At 37.1% G+C, this 12,549-nt stretch overlaps 1 protein-coding gene across 1 annotated transcript in view; it reads left to right on the top strand.

Annotated features, from left to right (window-relative positions):
* SEMA3D (semaphorin 3D) overlaps window positions 1–12,549 on the top strand; it is a 197,373-nt gene that overhangs the window by 164,779 nt on the left and 20,045 nt on the right. Inside the window, 4 exon segments of the mRNA XM_039223233.1 lie at window positions 2,744–2,966; window positions 6,334–6,422; window positions 8,285–8,326; window positions 11,532–11,689. Of these exon segments, the coding sequence (XP_039079164.1) occupies window positions 2,744–2,966; window positions 6,334–6,422; window positions 8,285–8,326; window positions 11,532–11,689 (512 nt within the window).

Raw genomic sequence — 12,549 nt, 5'->3', positions numbered from 1 at the left:
CAACGTAACGGATAAAGATCTTATCCAAACACTGGCAGCATGCCAGAAGGAAAAGCTGCCTTAGAAAAAAATTAAATTTCCAAAGATCATTTTATAATAGTCAATAGAAACCAGGTTTTCCTTCTCATCTTCTTTCTTTGATTTTATTACACTTAAACCTTTCCGTCAAAGGTGAGCAAGGAGGAAAAACGTCACGTTTGCTTCTTGGCTAAATTGTTCCCACTTCATTCATCCATACTTTTCTCATATTAAAATTTCTAATTATTTGAAAATTTGATATCAGGAACTGGCTTGAATGTCATGATATTTCTTTTGAAAATGTGGCTACTTGCTTAACTATAGCTGCAAAAGCAAAGGAAAAAAAATCTTAAGTTGGAGGGCTGTTTCAAAAATGTGATGCAAGCAAAATCATGCTTGTGCTCTGATTTTAATGATAGACCAACCAGATTTCACCGCAGGCAGTATAAGCTATAAGCCCACTATAGCCTCTTTTCGTGGGGCCTCCAACATGCAACCTGTAATTGGGCAAGGGCTGTGTATCATTTGAGCTCCACATCCATTTTGAATTGCAGCATAATCTATTTAATATAGGGTTCCTTCCATTATCGAGTTGAGAGATTCCACTTGTCTGAAGGCTAAGTGCTAGAAACAATGACTAAAGACACTTAGGTCTTTAGACCAGCATCCTGTTAAGAATAAGCTAAGTAATTGCCAAATGGCTAATATTCTGCACCTCTTTAGTGCAGACCTGGGAAAAATAAATAGATTTCAGGGAAAGATTAATTTTTAAAGACAAGACATGCAAAGTTTATGTAAAAGAAATATTCTTACATGACTAATGGAAAATCATTAGCACATTTTTTTAGTACAACTTCTTCGATATTTCTTTTAATTTAGTGACACATTATGATTTTATTCTTATAAAATTGGAGGTCAGGATCACATGTTGTGACTAAATTCAGTATCTTTAGATTCCTGAGAATGATGACCCTCTCTCCGGAGTTTCAGGATCTGAGAAGCACAGTTTGAAGCCATGACAAGATTCTAATTAGTGCCTGGTACAAATGGCTCAGTTCAGTAGGGATTGTGTTTCCACCTTGTCTAAAAATTAAAATAGGGAAAAAGTAGCACTTTCTTCAGGTTTTCTTCTGTATGTCTGCAACCTAGAGCCAAAGTTCGCCATTTCAAAGGAATGTTAGCTGTAACTAACAAAGGAAGAATTCAACTGTAACTACAGAATTGCTCTGAGTTAGCTTCCTGAATTACAATATACTGAACTCATAAAATAAATTTGGTATGTGGAAGGGTAAATATTTGCTTGAAAAATTGAATTGCAAAGTAATTCTTTATATTTGGATAAAAGCACATCAAATTCATTCTAGTTGTACTAGTTTGAACTTTTGTGTTTTACCACCAGAGGGCAGGGTATGCTAAGTATTGAATTAGTGAACAACATTTGAGAGGCACACAAGAGACAATTTTAGACAGAAGTAAAACATTCCCTGAATGGTTTCTCCACAGATCCTTTAGGGAAAGAGCTTTAGAATTGTATAATTCACAGTATAATTTTCACACCAGTTATAAAAAAACTAATTATGATGTAAAGCTCTTTTACAAGTAATTTTTATGACGTGGTGATTTGTTCCATTTAATTCTTAATAATCATGGGTTTAATTTAACACTGCAATCTTAAATGAATAAAAGAAATTAAAAATTATGGTTTCTCATATATTCCCATGTTTATACATCACTTTCTTCATAATTATTTCAACTCAAATGTCATCTATCATCATAGGAAAGAGTAATATCTTCATAAGAAACAAATTCACTGAGGAAACTTTAGAAAACACAGAAAACTAGATATAGTTTAGAAGTTTTTTTTTTTTGAGAAACTTTAAGAAGCTTGAATAGTCAAGGATAATCTGTTTCACTAGGTTCCCTTTGGTGACCGTTAGCCATTTCCCCAGCCAGCAAGTAAAGACAGTTGCTTTTTGAGATCTGAAGTTAGTTCAAGAGGATAACAGTTCAAAATAAAAATACAACAGAAATATCTAGCATAGGGATTTTATATTCATTCAGTTTTCGGAGGTCAGAAGTTTTGGAAGAAAAGACAATGGTCTTGGGATTGAGATTTCAATTTTTCACTATATTTATGTAGTAAAAATACTATGTGCCAGTATATCTGAAAAGAGTATTTCAGAAGCAAAAGCCGAACTGGGCATCGATAAAGGACTTGAAATATATGCAGTTATTTAACTGAGGTATAATTGACATATTAGTTTCAGGTATGCAAAGTGATGGTTTGATGTTTGCATATCTTGAAAAATATGTCTCTGGCAACCAACCACGGATCTGTTCCTTGTATCTATGAGTGTGGTGTTTCGTTTTTAAGATTCCACATATAAGTGACGTCGTATGGTATTTGCCTTTCTCTGTCTGACTTATTTTAGCATAATGTCCTCACGGCCCACCGATGTTGTCTCAAATGACAAAATTCCATTCTTTTTTTTTTTTTATGAACGTTATAACACTGTAATCATCAAAACATCTTTGAGAAAGAAAACTGGATTTAAATATATTCAAGGTAAACTGCGTTTATTTACAAGTACACGTGATTCCATCTTGATCCTGTTGACCATTCCTTTCATATTGTTAATGACAAAGCTTAAAAGCTTTATTATAAGTAAATATAAATTTCTCAGCTGTGGACAATGTCTTTACTCCTCTTCTCATTTCTTTTCAGTGTCCAAGCAAAACCTATGACCCACTGATAAAATCCACCCGAGATTTTCCAGATGATGTCATCAGTTTCATAAAGCGGCACCCTGTGATGTTTAAATCAGTATACCCAGTTGTGGGAGGACCAACATTCAAGCGGATCAACGTGGATTACAGATTGACCCAGATCGTGGTGGATCATGTTGTTGCAGAAGATGGCCAATACGATGTAATGTTCCTTGGAACAGGTACGCTAGACCCAGATGATGCTTTCTTTCAAAGGAATTTTTCACTATTAGACAACAAAAACTTCAAAAAGATTATTGGTTGAAATCAAAATGAGTAAGTATTAGCTAATCTCTAGTCAATATTTCTTAACATTGCATAACACATGCTTTTAATTGACAGTTATAAATATCTCCCAGCCTCCTTTAGCGGCATTTGAAATTTCAAAATATATTTGTACGTTATGACTACAACATGCCTGCTTAGATTAGGTGCTCAATACATATTTGTTGAATGACTATGGAGTAAAATTAAACAAGTATGACTAAGCAATGTTTATTTTCAAACTTCATCTTTTTTTCTCTCTAGGGAGATTTTTAATCCCCTGCCTTCCCCACCCTGCAAAAGAGCCCTTCACTCAATTTTGAGAATCGTTGACTGAGTTGACTTTAGATGGCTTTTCAAAAAATGAAGCAATATTTTGTAAAGATCTTTAAGTAGAAACTTTGTGGAGATTATTTTTCCTATCTTTGAATTTTGTGGATTAAGTATCACTTTCATTATTAGAGTCTGTTTTATTTATCTTTTTGTCTGTCAACTCAGTCATTATAAAATGATTAAAAAATATTTTTCCAGAAAAAGAAGTATTGCTTATTTAGTATGTATCCCCCCCCCCCAAAAAAAAAGGAAAAGAAAAGAAGGAAAGAAAGAAAAAGGAAATAAAAATATCATCTTGGGGCGCCTGGGTGGCTTAGCCGGTTGGGCGTCTGACTTCTGCTTGGGTCATGATCTCGCAGTTTGTGGGTTTGAGCCTTACGTCAGGTTCTATGCTGACAGCTCAGAGCCTGGAGCCTGCTTCAGATTCTGTGTCTCCCCTTCTCTCTGCCCCTCCCCTGCTCACCCTCTGTCTCTGTTTCTCAATAATAAATAATTGTTAAAAAATATATATATATCATCTAATGATACGTGCATTCTAATGGCAGTAAAGGTAACATACATCATTGAGATAAAAACACCTCATCCTAGATAATGTTATGTGATTTAAATGAATCAGGCAGGCATTGAATAAAGAAATAGAAATTAATGGGTTTTCAAGAAATGGACATTTTTTTATTGAAATAGGTTTTCAGAACTACAGAACAGTTTTATTTTTAAAAGCATACTGGTTTTACAAAAATAAAAACAGAAAAGAAAAGAGAGGAGAGGGGCACCTGGGTGACTCAGTTGGTTAAGCATCCAACTTTGGCTTTGGTCATGATCTCATGACTTGTGGGATGAAGCTCCCCATAATCTATGCTGACAGCTCAGAGCCTGGAACCTGCTTCAGATTCTGTGTTTTTTTCTCTCTCTCTCTCTGGCCCTCCTCCTCTCACGTTCTGTCCCTCTCTCAAAAATAAATAAACATTAAAACTTTTTTTAAATAAACAAGTTTTTTAAAAAAAGTAGAGTTTATTAGGGAGCATGTTTGTGACAGACTTAGAGGGTTTTCAGAATACCTGTTGTCAAGCCTGATTATGTTGCAGATGGGAACACCACGACATAGGAAAGTTAGTGATACTCTCAAGACTATAGAAATTACTAGGGAAGCAACAAAGTACAGTAAAACCTTGGGTAAGGGGTGACTTGTTCAGTGAGTGTTCTGCAAGACGAGCAAACATTTCTAATAAATTTTAACTCGATAAACAAGTGATGTCTTGCAACACGAGTTAGTATATGACACCAAATGTCACATGATCACAATGGTTCTTAAATTTTGCTTTGATATAAGAGTGCTTTGAATTACATGCATGTTTTCCGGAATGATTTATGCTCGCAAACCAAGGTTTTAATTTAATTCGTCTGTCACTAATTCTAAGGAGTTTGCCACCTAATTCGCACTGTCTGCCCAAAGCATTCCTTGGTCAACATTTCAGTGTCGAAAATGCCATTCGGCCACTAGGTGGTACTACCTAACTTTTACTGAGAAAATTATAAGGTAACTAAGATAGATGGATAGGTTTTCAATTATGACATTTGGAAAATGTGTATTTTATATCTTTAAAAGATCCTAAACTCCTTTAAAAACAGAGTTAAATAATTCAGGCTATTTTGTGCGAATAGCATCATTACTATCCATGTTAATATTCTTCAACCACAGTGCCAGAAATTTAAAAGCATCTATATTGCATAAGTTAGTTTTCAAATGAGATATTTTCTTCTCTTTCTAAGATGTCCTTTAGATTGTCTTTCTGTAATAAATACCATGTCACTTTGTAAACTCCAACAGAAGATCCTATTTTTTTTATTTTTTTTATTATTTTTTTTAATGTTTTATTTATTTCTAGGAGAGAGAGAGACAGCGTGAGCAGGGGAGGGTCAGAGAGAGAGGGAGTCACAGACTGAAACAGGCTCCAGGCTCTGAGCTGGCAGTCAGCACAGAGCCCGACGCGGGGCTCGAACCCACGAACCGCGAGATCATGACCTGAGCGAAAGTCGGATGCTTAACCGACTAAGCCACCCGGGCGCCCCTAGAAGATCCTATTTTTAAGACATCTTTACTAAATATCAATTTTGGTCAATTTATACTCTTTTAAATTTTGCTTACTTTTTAAAATTGAACCAAAGCAATTTTAAACGAAACTTCAGTTTCCAGCCCACTAATAAAGTTTCTGTAAATAAAATATGTTTGATGAGTGAGCTAAAATTTCTCCCACGTAGATGGCCTCAGTGATTTCTCCTCCCTTTGTTAACATTATTTAAAAATGTATATATCCTACCTTTCATGGTACGTTAGATATGATAAGCACTGAATAAATATTTCTTGGGGTGCCTGGGTGGCTTAGTCGGTTAAGCGTCCGACTTTCGCTTAGGTCATGATCTCGCGGTTCGTGGGTTCGAGCCCCGCGCCGGGCTCTGTGCTGACGGCCAGCTCAGAGCCTGGAGCCTGTTTCAGTCTGTGACTCCCTCTCTCTCTGACCCTCCCCTGCTCACGCTGTCTCTCTCTCTCCCAGAAATAAATAAAAAATTAAAAAAATATATATTTCTTACACTGAGAGAAAGAAAAAATTATTTTAATATGTTTAACCTTTTAAATTAAGCTACAAAGATGTCATTCCACTTTAGTTATAATTTCAGCCAATATTTGAATGAAACATACATATTCCTCTTGCTAGGAAGATCTTTGAGTGCATGTCTTTTAAAATCTTCTTTATAAATATGTGTTTTATGAGCTGAAAACTATCATGTTTCAGAAGGAGGGAATCATATCCATTAAGCTTCACTTCTTGTGCGCTTTATTTAATCTGACTTCTTGAAAGGCTTCGAAAGAAAAAGGAGGGGAACAATTGTGAAGGTTGCTAGGCATACACTTAAAGCAGAAACAGCAGGATCAGAGGTAATGTATTTTTTCAGATATCGGAACAGTCCTAAAAGTTGTCAGCATTTCAAAGGAGAAGTGGAACGTGGAAGAAGTAGTGCTGGAGGAGTTGCAGATATTCAAGGTAAGACAGTCCAGAGCTCCGGAAGAGATGGTGAATCCAGTGGTCCTTTGATATAGGACAGTGTGTTTTCATACACGGTCACTTTTCCTAGAGAGGTCTGTGCAATTAGCTCCCTTATTTCCCTTTTCCTTAAGCAGTGGGGAAAAGGTTTTAAGTGAGGAGGGGACTCCTCTTTCCTGGTAGAATACTACTAAAATCAGGACTTCTGGGATTGCCGCTCATTACTTTATTCTCTAAGCATGTGGTCAGACAAATCGCCACAGTGGATGAAAGCCTGGGGCCTCTTTGGCTACCCAGATGCTTTTCTACTTTATCTGTTTGACTTTTTAATTTTTCCTCAGTTGAATTTGAGCAAACTGGAAGAGTGTGTAAATCACAAGTCTCTGCTTTTCTGGAATCGTTTTTAAACAAGGTTGCATGATAGTAAAGCCTTTATGTATGGCTTAGATGTCCCCCTAAAGAGTCAGCAGTTCTAAAATAATAATTCCCTAGATTTGGGGAATGTCTTTGACTCTTAACAATACATTTGAATTGTGACATTCTTTGTAGATGGTCAATGACGGTTGGTTTAAAATTATTTTCCAAAAATAACATTAGAAATAAAAGTGTATTTCTGAGAGGAGCCTTGAAAAATATGTTGTGCTTTTATAACATTTTTGTTGAGATAGTTCATTAAAATGGGCTGTTTTGGGCTGTTTCCCTGTGAACATCTATTGTCTTAAAAAAAATCAAGTAGCCCCCCCCCCACACCACCCCCCACCCCTGTGAGGAACTCAAGGTAATTAACATGCTGCGTTGCCGAGTTCCACAGGATCCTGTTTACGTTGTGATGATAATAGTGGTCCAGGAGTGAACAAGAACAAGATCAGCTATCTGGCATCTACCAAAAACAAAGTCTTGGGTGGTTCCGAGGGAAAAACCGATGTCAAATATAAGTGTGAACCCAGAAGCCATATACAAAGCCCCCCCAATATATAAGGTGTATTAAAATAAGTTTTACTTGATGGTTGTTAGTGGTCAAGAGCAATTATTTGGATTCCATTGTTAAGACTAAATAATGAACCTGTGTCCTTCATTACAAAAAGAAGTTCTTGGATAGCATTTTCACATTTTCACATTTTTCTTTCATTTTTTTCCACGTATTGTCTTAAATTTTTGGTATCTGCTACTGTTTATCGGTTTGTAAACACTGGCGGTGAGAAAAGAATGGACAATAAATAGAGAGACGATAGGTAGATGAAAAAATTTGTAAAGATTCCATCCTTATTAGTTCGGTAGCTTCTGTGTTCATGTTTCTCATTTTATATAGCATGCATAAAGCCATAGTTTCTACAAATAAAGTGACGACTCGTCCATATCACGAAATCTTCTGCATCAGTAGCTTGCCATGTTTCATAAGGAATATGCTCATCCACAAAGAACACTATAACTTTTCAGAACTCTGTTACTTGAACAAGTTTTTGAACTACTGATCTAAGTAAGAGCAGAACGAGGTAATAAATAATTACGGAGATGTTCTTGTCAACACTAGTTTGAATTATATGGAAGCAGTTAAGATAAGCAGATTTAGAAGGAGAAGCCTGGTGGGTAACTGGGAGCGATTTTCAATGCACAGTGTTTCCTCATATATTTAGATAACTTTTTGTTATAAAATACTTTAAAATAACTATTTTGATCACTTCTATTAAGGTTGAATTATGACACATTAGAAGGAAATAGCAAACGTTAAGATCCTTTCCCCTCCTATAAAACAGTCCCTTGAAATTTTTTCAGTGATCTTTGATACATGACAAAACAACCTATTGGCTACTATAAAAAGCTCTTCATGATAATCTTTACTAACATTTGATTTTTATTTTCAGCACTCATCAATCATCTTGAACATGGAGTTGTCTCTGAAGCAGGTACTTTCTCATTTTTGTGTAAAAATTACCCACAAAACAATAGGCTGTTTGAATTTATTTTAGGGAGAATCTATTGATAATGGAAGTTAAATTATAATGTAAAAAGCTTTAAATTATTTGTTTCTTTTATAACCAATTAGAGGCCATTGTTGTAGGCTTGCCTTAGGAGAAGTAGAACCAAATATCATTAATTGAAAGATATATATCCCCCTTCTCTTGCCTCTTGAAAACCGAGCTCACTTTCTTTGTTTTACGAGGATGTGTTTCTGTCAAGGCCATAAGAAGTTCCTGAAGAATACCAGCCCTAATCACGAAAAATGGTTTTTAATCAGGGAGTCTAGAAATTAAGCTAGGGACGATGGTGGCAAAGAGGCCAAGAGTCAACTTCTGGCCTTTCACTTAGCATCTGACTCCTGGAATCAATTTCCTTTACAGAGAAATTAGGGAAATAAAATCCACCTCCTAAAAAGTAGAATGCTGCATGCAAAACTGTAGACAAAGAGTCGGCACATTGTAAGAGTGAAGAAATGGTATCTAATGAAATAATAATACTTATAGATAGTAAGTTCTCATATGATATGCCAAATCCCAATTGATTCAAGAGGTTCAGACTTGCACTGGCAAGTATATGTACCCCCAGGATAAGCAAGTTATGGGATAATATGCTTACCTGTAAGGTGTTGCTGACATTGTCTTTTTTGTGTTTTTAAATTTAATTTATTGTCTAGATGGCTAACATACAGTATATACAGTGTGCTCTTGGTTTTGGGGGTAGAGTCCCATGATTCATCACTTACATGCAACACCCGGTGCTCATTCCAACTAGTCCCTCTTCAATGCCCATCACCCATTTTCCCCTCTCTTCCCTAACATTCTCTTAATCTATTGTGCTTAGTAATGATACAGACCATTAGGGAAAAGATCTAAATAGATTTCTCCTTTGGTCTTTTCCATTAATTATTTCACTGAATCTTTAGTTCTTGAAGGCCTACTACTACCCTTAGAGGGTACGGAAATGAATGAGTGGTTTAGCCCTTCACTTCTAGAAGCTGACAGTGGAGCTGGGAGATGAAGAAGGAGCATGCTATCAATGCAAACAATAATGGAAGCACGTACAGGGAAGACATAGGGGAGGAAGCCACATAGAGCAGAGGAAGGAAGTAAATAGAAGAGACCTGTGGGGCATGGGTGGCTCAGTCAGTTAATCATTTGCTCTTGGTTTCAGCTCAGGTGATGGTCTCACATATACGTGAGACTGAGCCCAGAGTCAGGCTCTGCGCTGACAGTGTGGAAACTGCTTGAAATTCTCTCTCCCTCTCTCTCTCTCTCCCTCTCTCTTTGCCCCTCCCCATCTCAAAATAAATATAGAAACATTAACAAAAAAGAAGAGACATGTAACCTGAACTATGAAGTGTGTTGCAATTAACCAGATAAATTAAAAAGGGGTGGGATGAGGAAGCCTATGCCAAGTAGAAAAGGAGAAGATTTGGAAAGGTGTGAAGAGTGAGAAATCATATCTTATTCTAATGAGCTTGTGGACAATTAGAGCAAAGGACATATGTGTGTGCAAGGGGCAAGGAGGCTGGAAATGATTCTGGGATGTAAAACAGAGCAAGATTAGGTACATCCTTAGATGTCTTCCTAAGAAGTTTAACAGTTTTATCTGAGGACAAGGAAAACCTTTAACATCTTCGGCAGGAATGTGTTGTGATAAGCTTTTCCTTTTAGGAGGGTCGGTCGGTTGTGGCAGCCCAGGAGATGGATTGAGTCCTGGGGTAGAGGTGGGGGTTGTCGGAAAATGAGGCTGAAGCCAGTGGAAATATTAGGACACATGAGTAATCCAGGGAAGAAGCAAGAAAGAGAGACAGAAGTGGTGGCAGTGCAGAGGAAGTGGAGAGGGAGAAGAGGAGGTAGACAGAAAGTTCTATGTAAGAGAATGGGAAAGATACGGTGGCTGACTAAGAGATAAAGGGGATTCAGAGACAACTCCCAGCTTTGTGTCCTGGGTAACAAAGCTAGGGTAGCAGAGCTAGATTTAGGGCAATCCGGCATGTCAGCCTTGACCTTGTTTTCAAGATGCCTCTGACTCTTTGTACAATAAGAAAGGCAAAGAAATGAGGATAGAGAAGAGGGGGCGCCTAACATTTATGCAAAGAAAGGAATCCTCAAAGGAGACAGAAATCTTAGGCAGAAATAAAGACCAAGAACAAGAAGAAGTTGAAGATCAAGAAAGGCATTGTTCTTGGTGTTAAACACTAAGGAGAATTTAAGTAAAACAAATACTCAACTGGGTGCATTGCATTTAGCAGCCTGGAAGTCTTAGCTGACGTTTTAATGGGCGGGAGAGTAGAAGACAGATGTTTGTAGCTTGAATACATGTATGTTATTTATGTCAATATTTATTTCCCAGGTTTTTCCCCTTTGTGTGAAGTTTGCCGTGCCCACTGTTGTTGACCATGAGTTAACTGAAGGCACAGCCTCTGTCTCACTTACTTGTATCATCCCTCTCCCTGTCTCCTCCACCACATACGCTCCGTGAATGCTCATAGGGAGCAGTGAGTTATTTTCAGGACTTACTTCAAAGTGCAACTTTATTTGCTGAGTTGTTTAGTGTCCTGCAGCCTTTCATTTGTGAAAGGGAGGCATCTTTCGAGCCTCCTTAATACTTTCTTCACAGTGATACCAAGCATTGTCTCTCCGGCTTATAACCCACTTTCCTTCAGGGATCAATAAGTGCTTCCTTAGTAAATGAAATGGTTCAAACCACAAGAAAGTTTCAGAAATCTCTTTTCGGTCATGTCTCACGTGAGAAGCCACAGCTTTGGAAGACCATCAGTGTTGCCTATCACATCTGTGCTTGATATAATCTACCAAAGCGTACTTTCAACCATTGAGAAAGAATTTGACCTCTTAATTCCCCAGTCTAGCAGCTGGCGTTTGACCTTCTTAAATTACTGCCAAGGTTATCCTAGCTCCCTAGAATCCTGTCCATTTTGGTATCAACATCTTCAAACCGCCATGCTGCCAAGAGTAGAAGCGGTTGACTCATCCTACTCTCTGTTATGTTTCTATACAACTGCTTATGTTCTGTACAAAGGCACCCGAGGAGGCAGATTTAGATCTGTCATGTGGTATTCAAGAAAGGGAAGTTCTTAAGACTGGTCTGAAAGATGCTTCTAATTCATTTGTTTTGCCTGATTTGTAGCAACAATTGTACATCGGTTCCCGGGATGGATTGGTTCAGCTCTCCTTGAACAGATGCGACACTTACGGGAAAGCTTGTGCAGACTGTTGTTTGGCCAGAGACCCCTACTGTGCCTGGGACGGAAATGCATGCTCTCGATATGTGCCCACTTCAAAAAGGTAAGAGTCACATGGGATTAAGGCGAAGCCTTCTTTTCTACCCAGCAAATATCTCACCAGAATACCTTGTTTTATAGTTTAAGTTAAAGAAAGTATATAGAAAACACGGTCTCTGGTAAGAATATTAAAACTGAATTTTTCCTACAACTAAACATTGAAGGAGGATAAAGTAGAGGGTTCTGAAGTTCTGAAATGTGGATCTTTAAAATTTCTGATAAACTTTATATTCTTTTCCTTCATCCATGTTAAATACCATTAAGTGGTTTTTCTCAACTACTTTGCCCTTGCTAAACTCCTCCCTTCTTCCCTTATTTTAGATATGTCTATGTTTACCCTCACTGTTTTGCAGATAATGATACATACATGCGTTTCTAAAAGTGTGATTATAAACAGCGAAAAGCACATCTCAGTGACTTGGTACGATTTTATTTTTACTGTAATAACTTTAACTTGGTCAACTTCCATCATTCAGACACACTGAAACATTGAAATGCTTTCCTGCTGTTTGCTGTTCATTGCTTTCTGTGCTCTTAAAAATGAAGCTATTTTGAGCCAACAATACCCAGCTAGAAATTTATCCTATACGCACATGGGCAAAAGCACCACAAAGTCATTCAAGGATGTCCATTTCAGCAGTGTTTTCAGTAGCAAAATTATTGGAAGCAACCTGAGTTGCCATTAGTATGATTGATGCTGGCCAAATATATTATAATTATAATTTTTTTGTGCGTTATAGTAACACCTTTTTTCTACAGTATTGTTCAAGGTGTATTTTTCCTCTAAGGAAAATGCCGGCAATTTGTATATGTTTTTTTTTTCTTTTCACCTTTAGGTCTGTATTAAGTATGATAACAGGTGAG

Source organism: Hyaena hyaena, unplaced genomic scaffold (genome assembly GCF_003009895.1).
Source record: "Hyaena hyaena isolate Hyena2069 unplaced genomic scaffold, ASM300989v1 scaffold_1303, whole genome shotgun sequence".
Classification (NCBI taxonomy): domain Eukaryota; kingdom Metazoa; phylum Chordata; class Mammalia; order Carnivora; family Hyaenidae; genus Hyaena; species Hyaena hyaena.
Note: the sequence above shows the minus strand (reverse complement) of the source record. Positions and strands in the feature narration are given on the sequence as shown.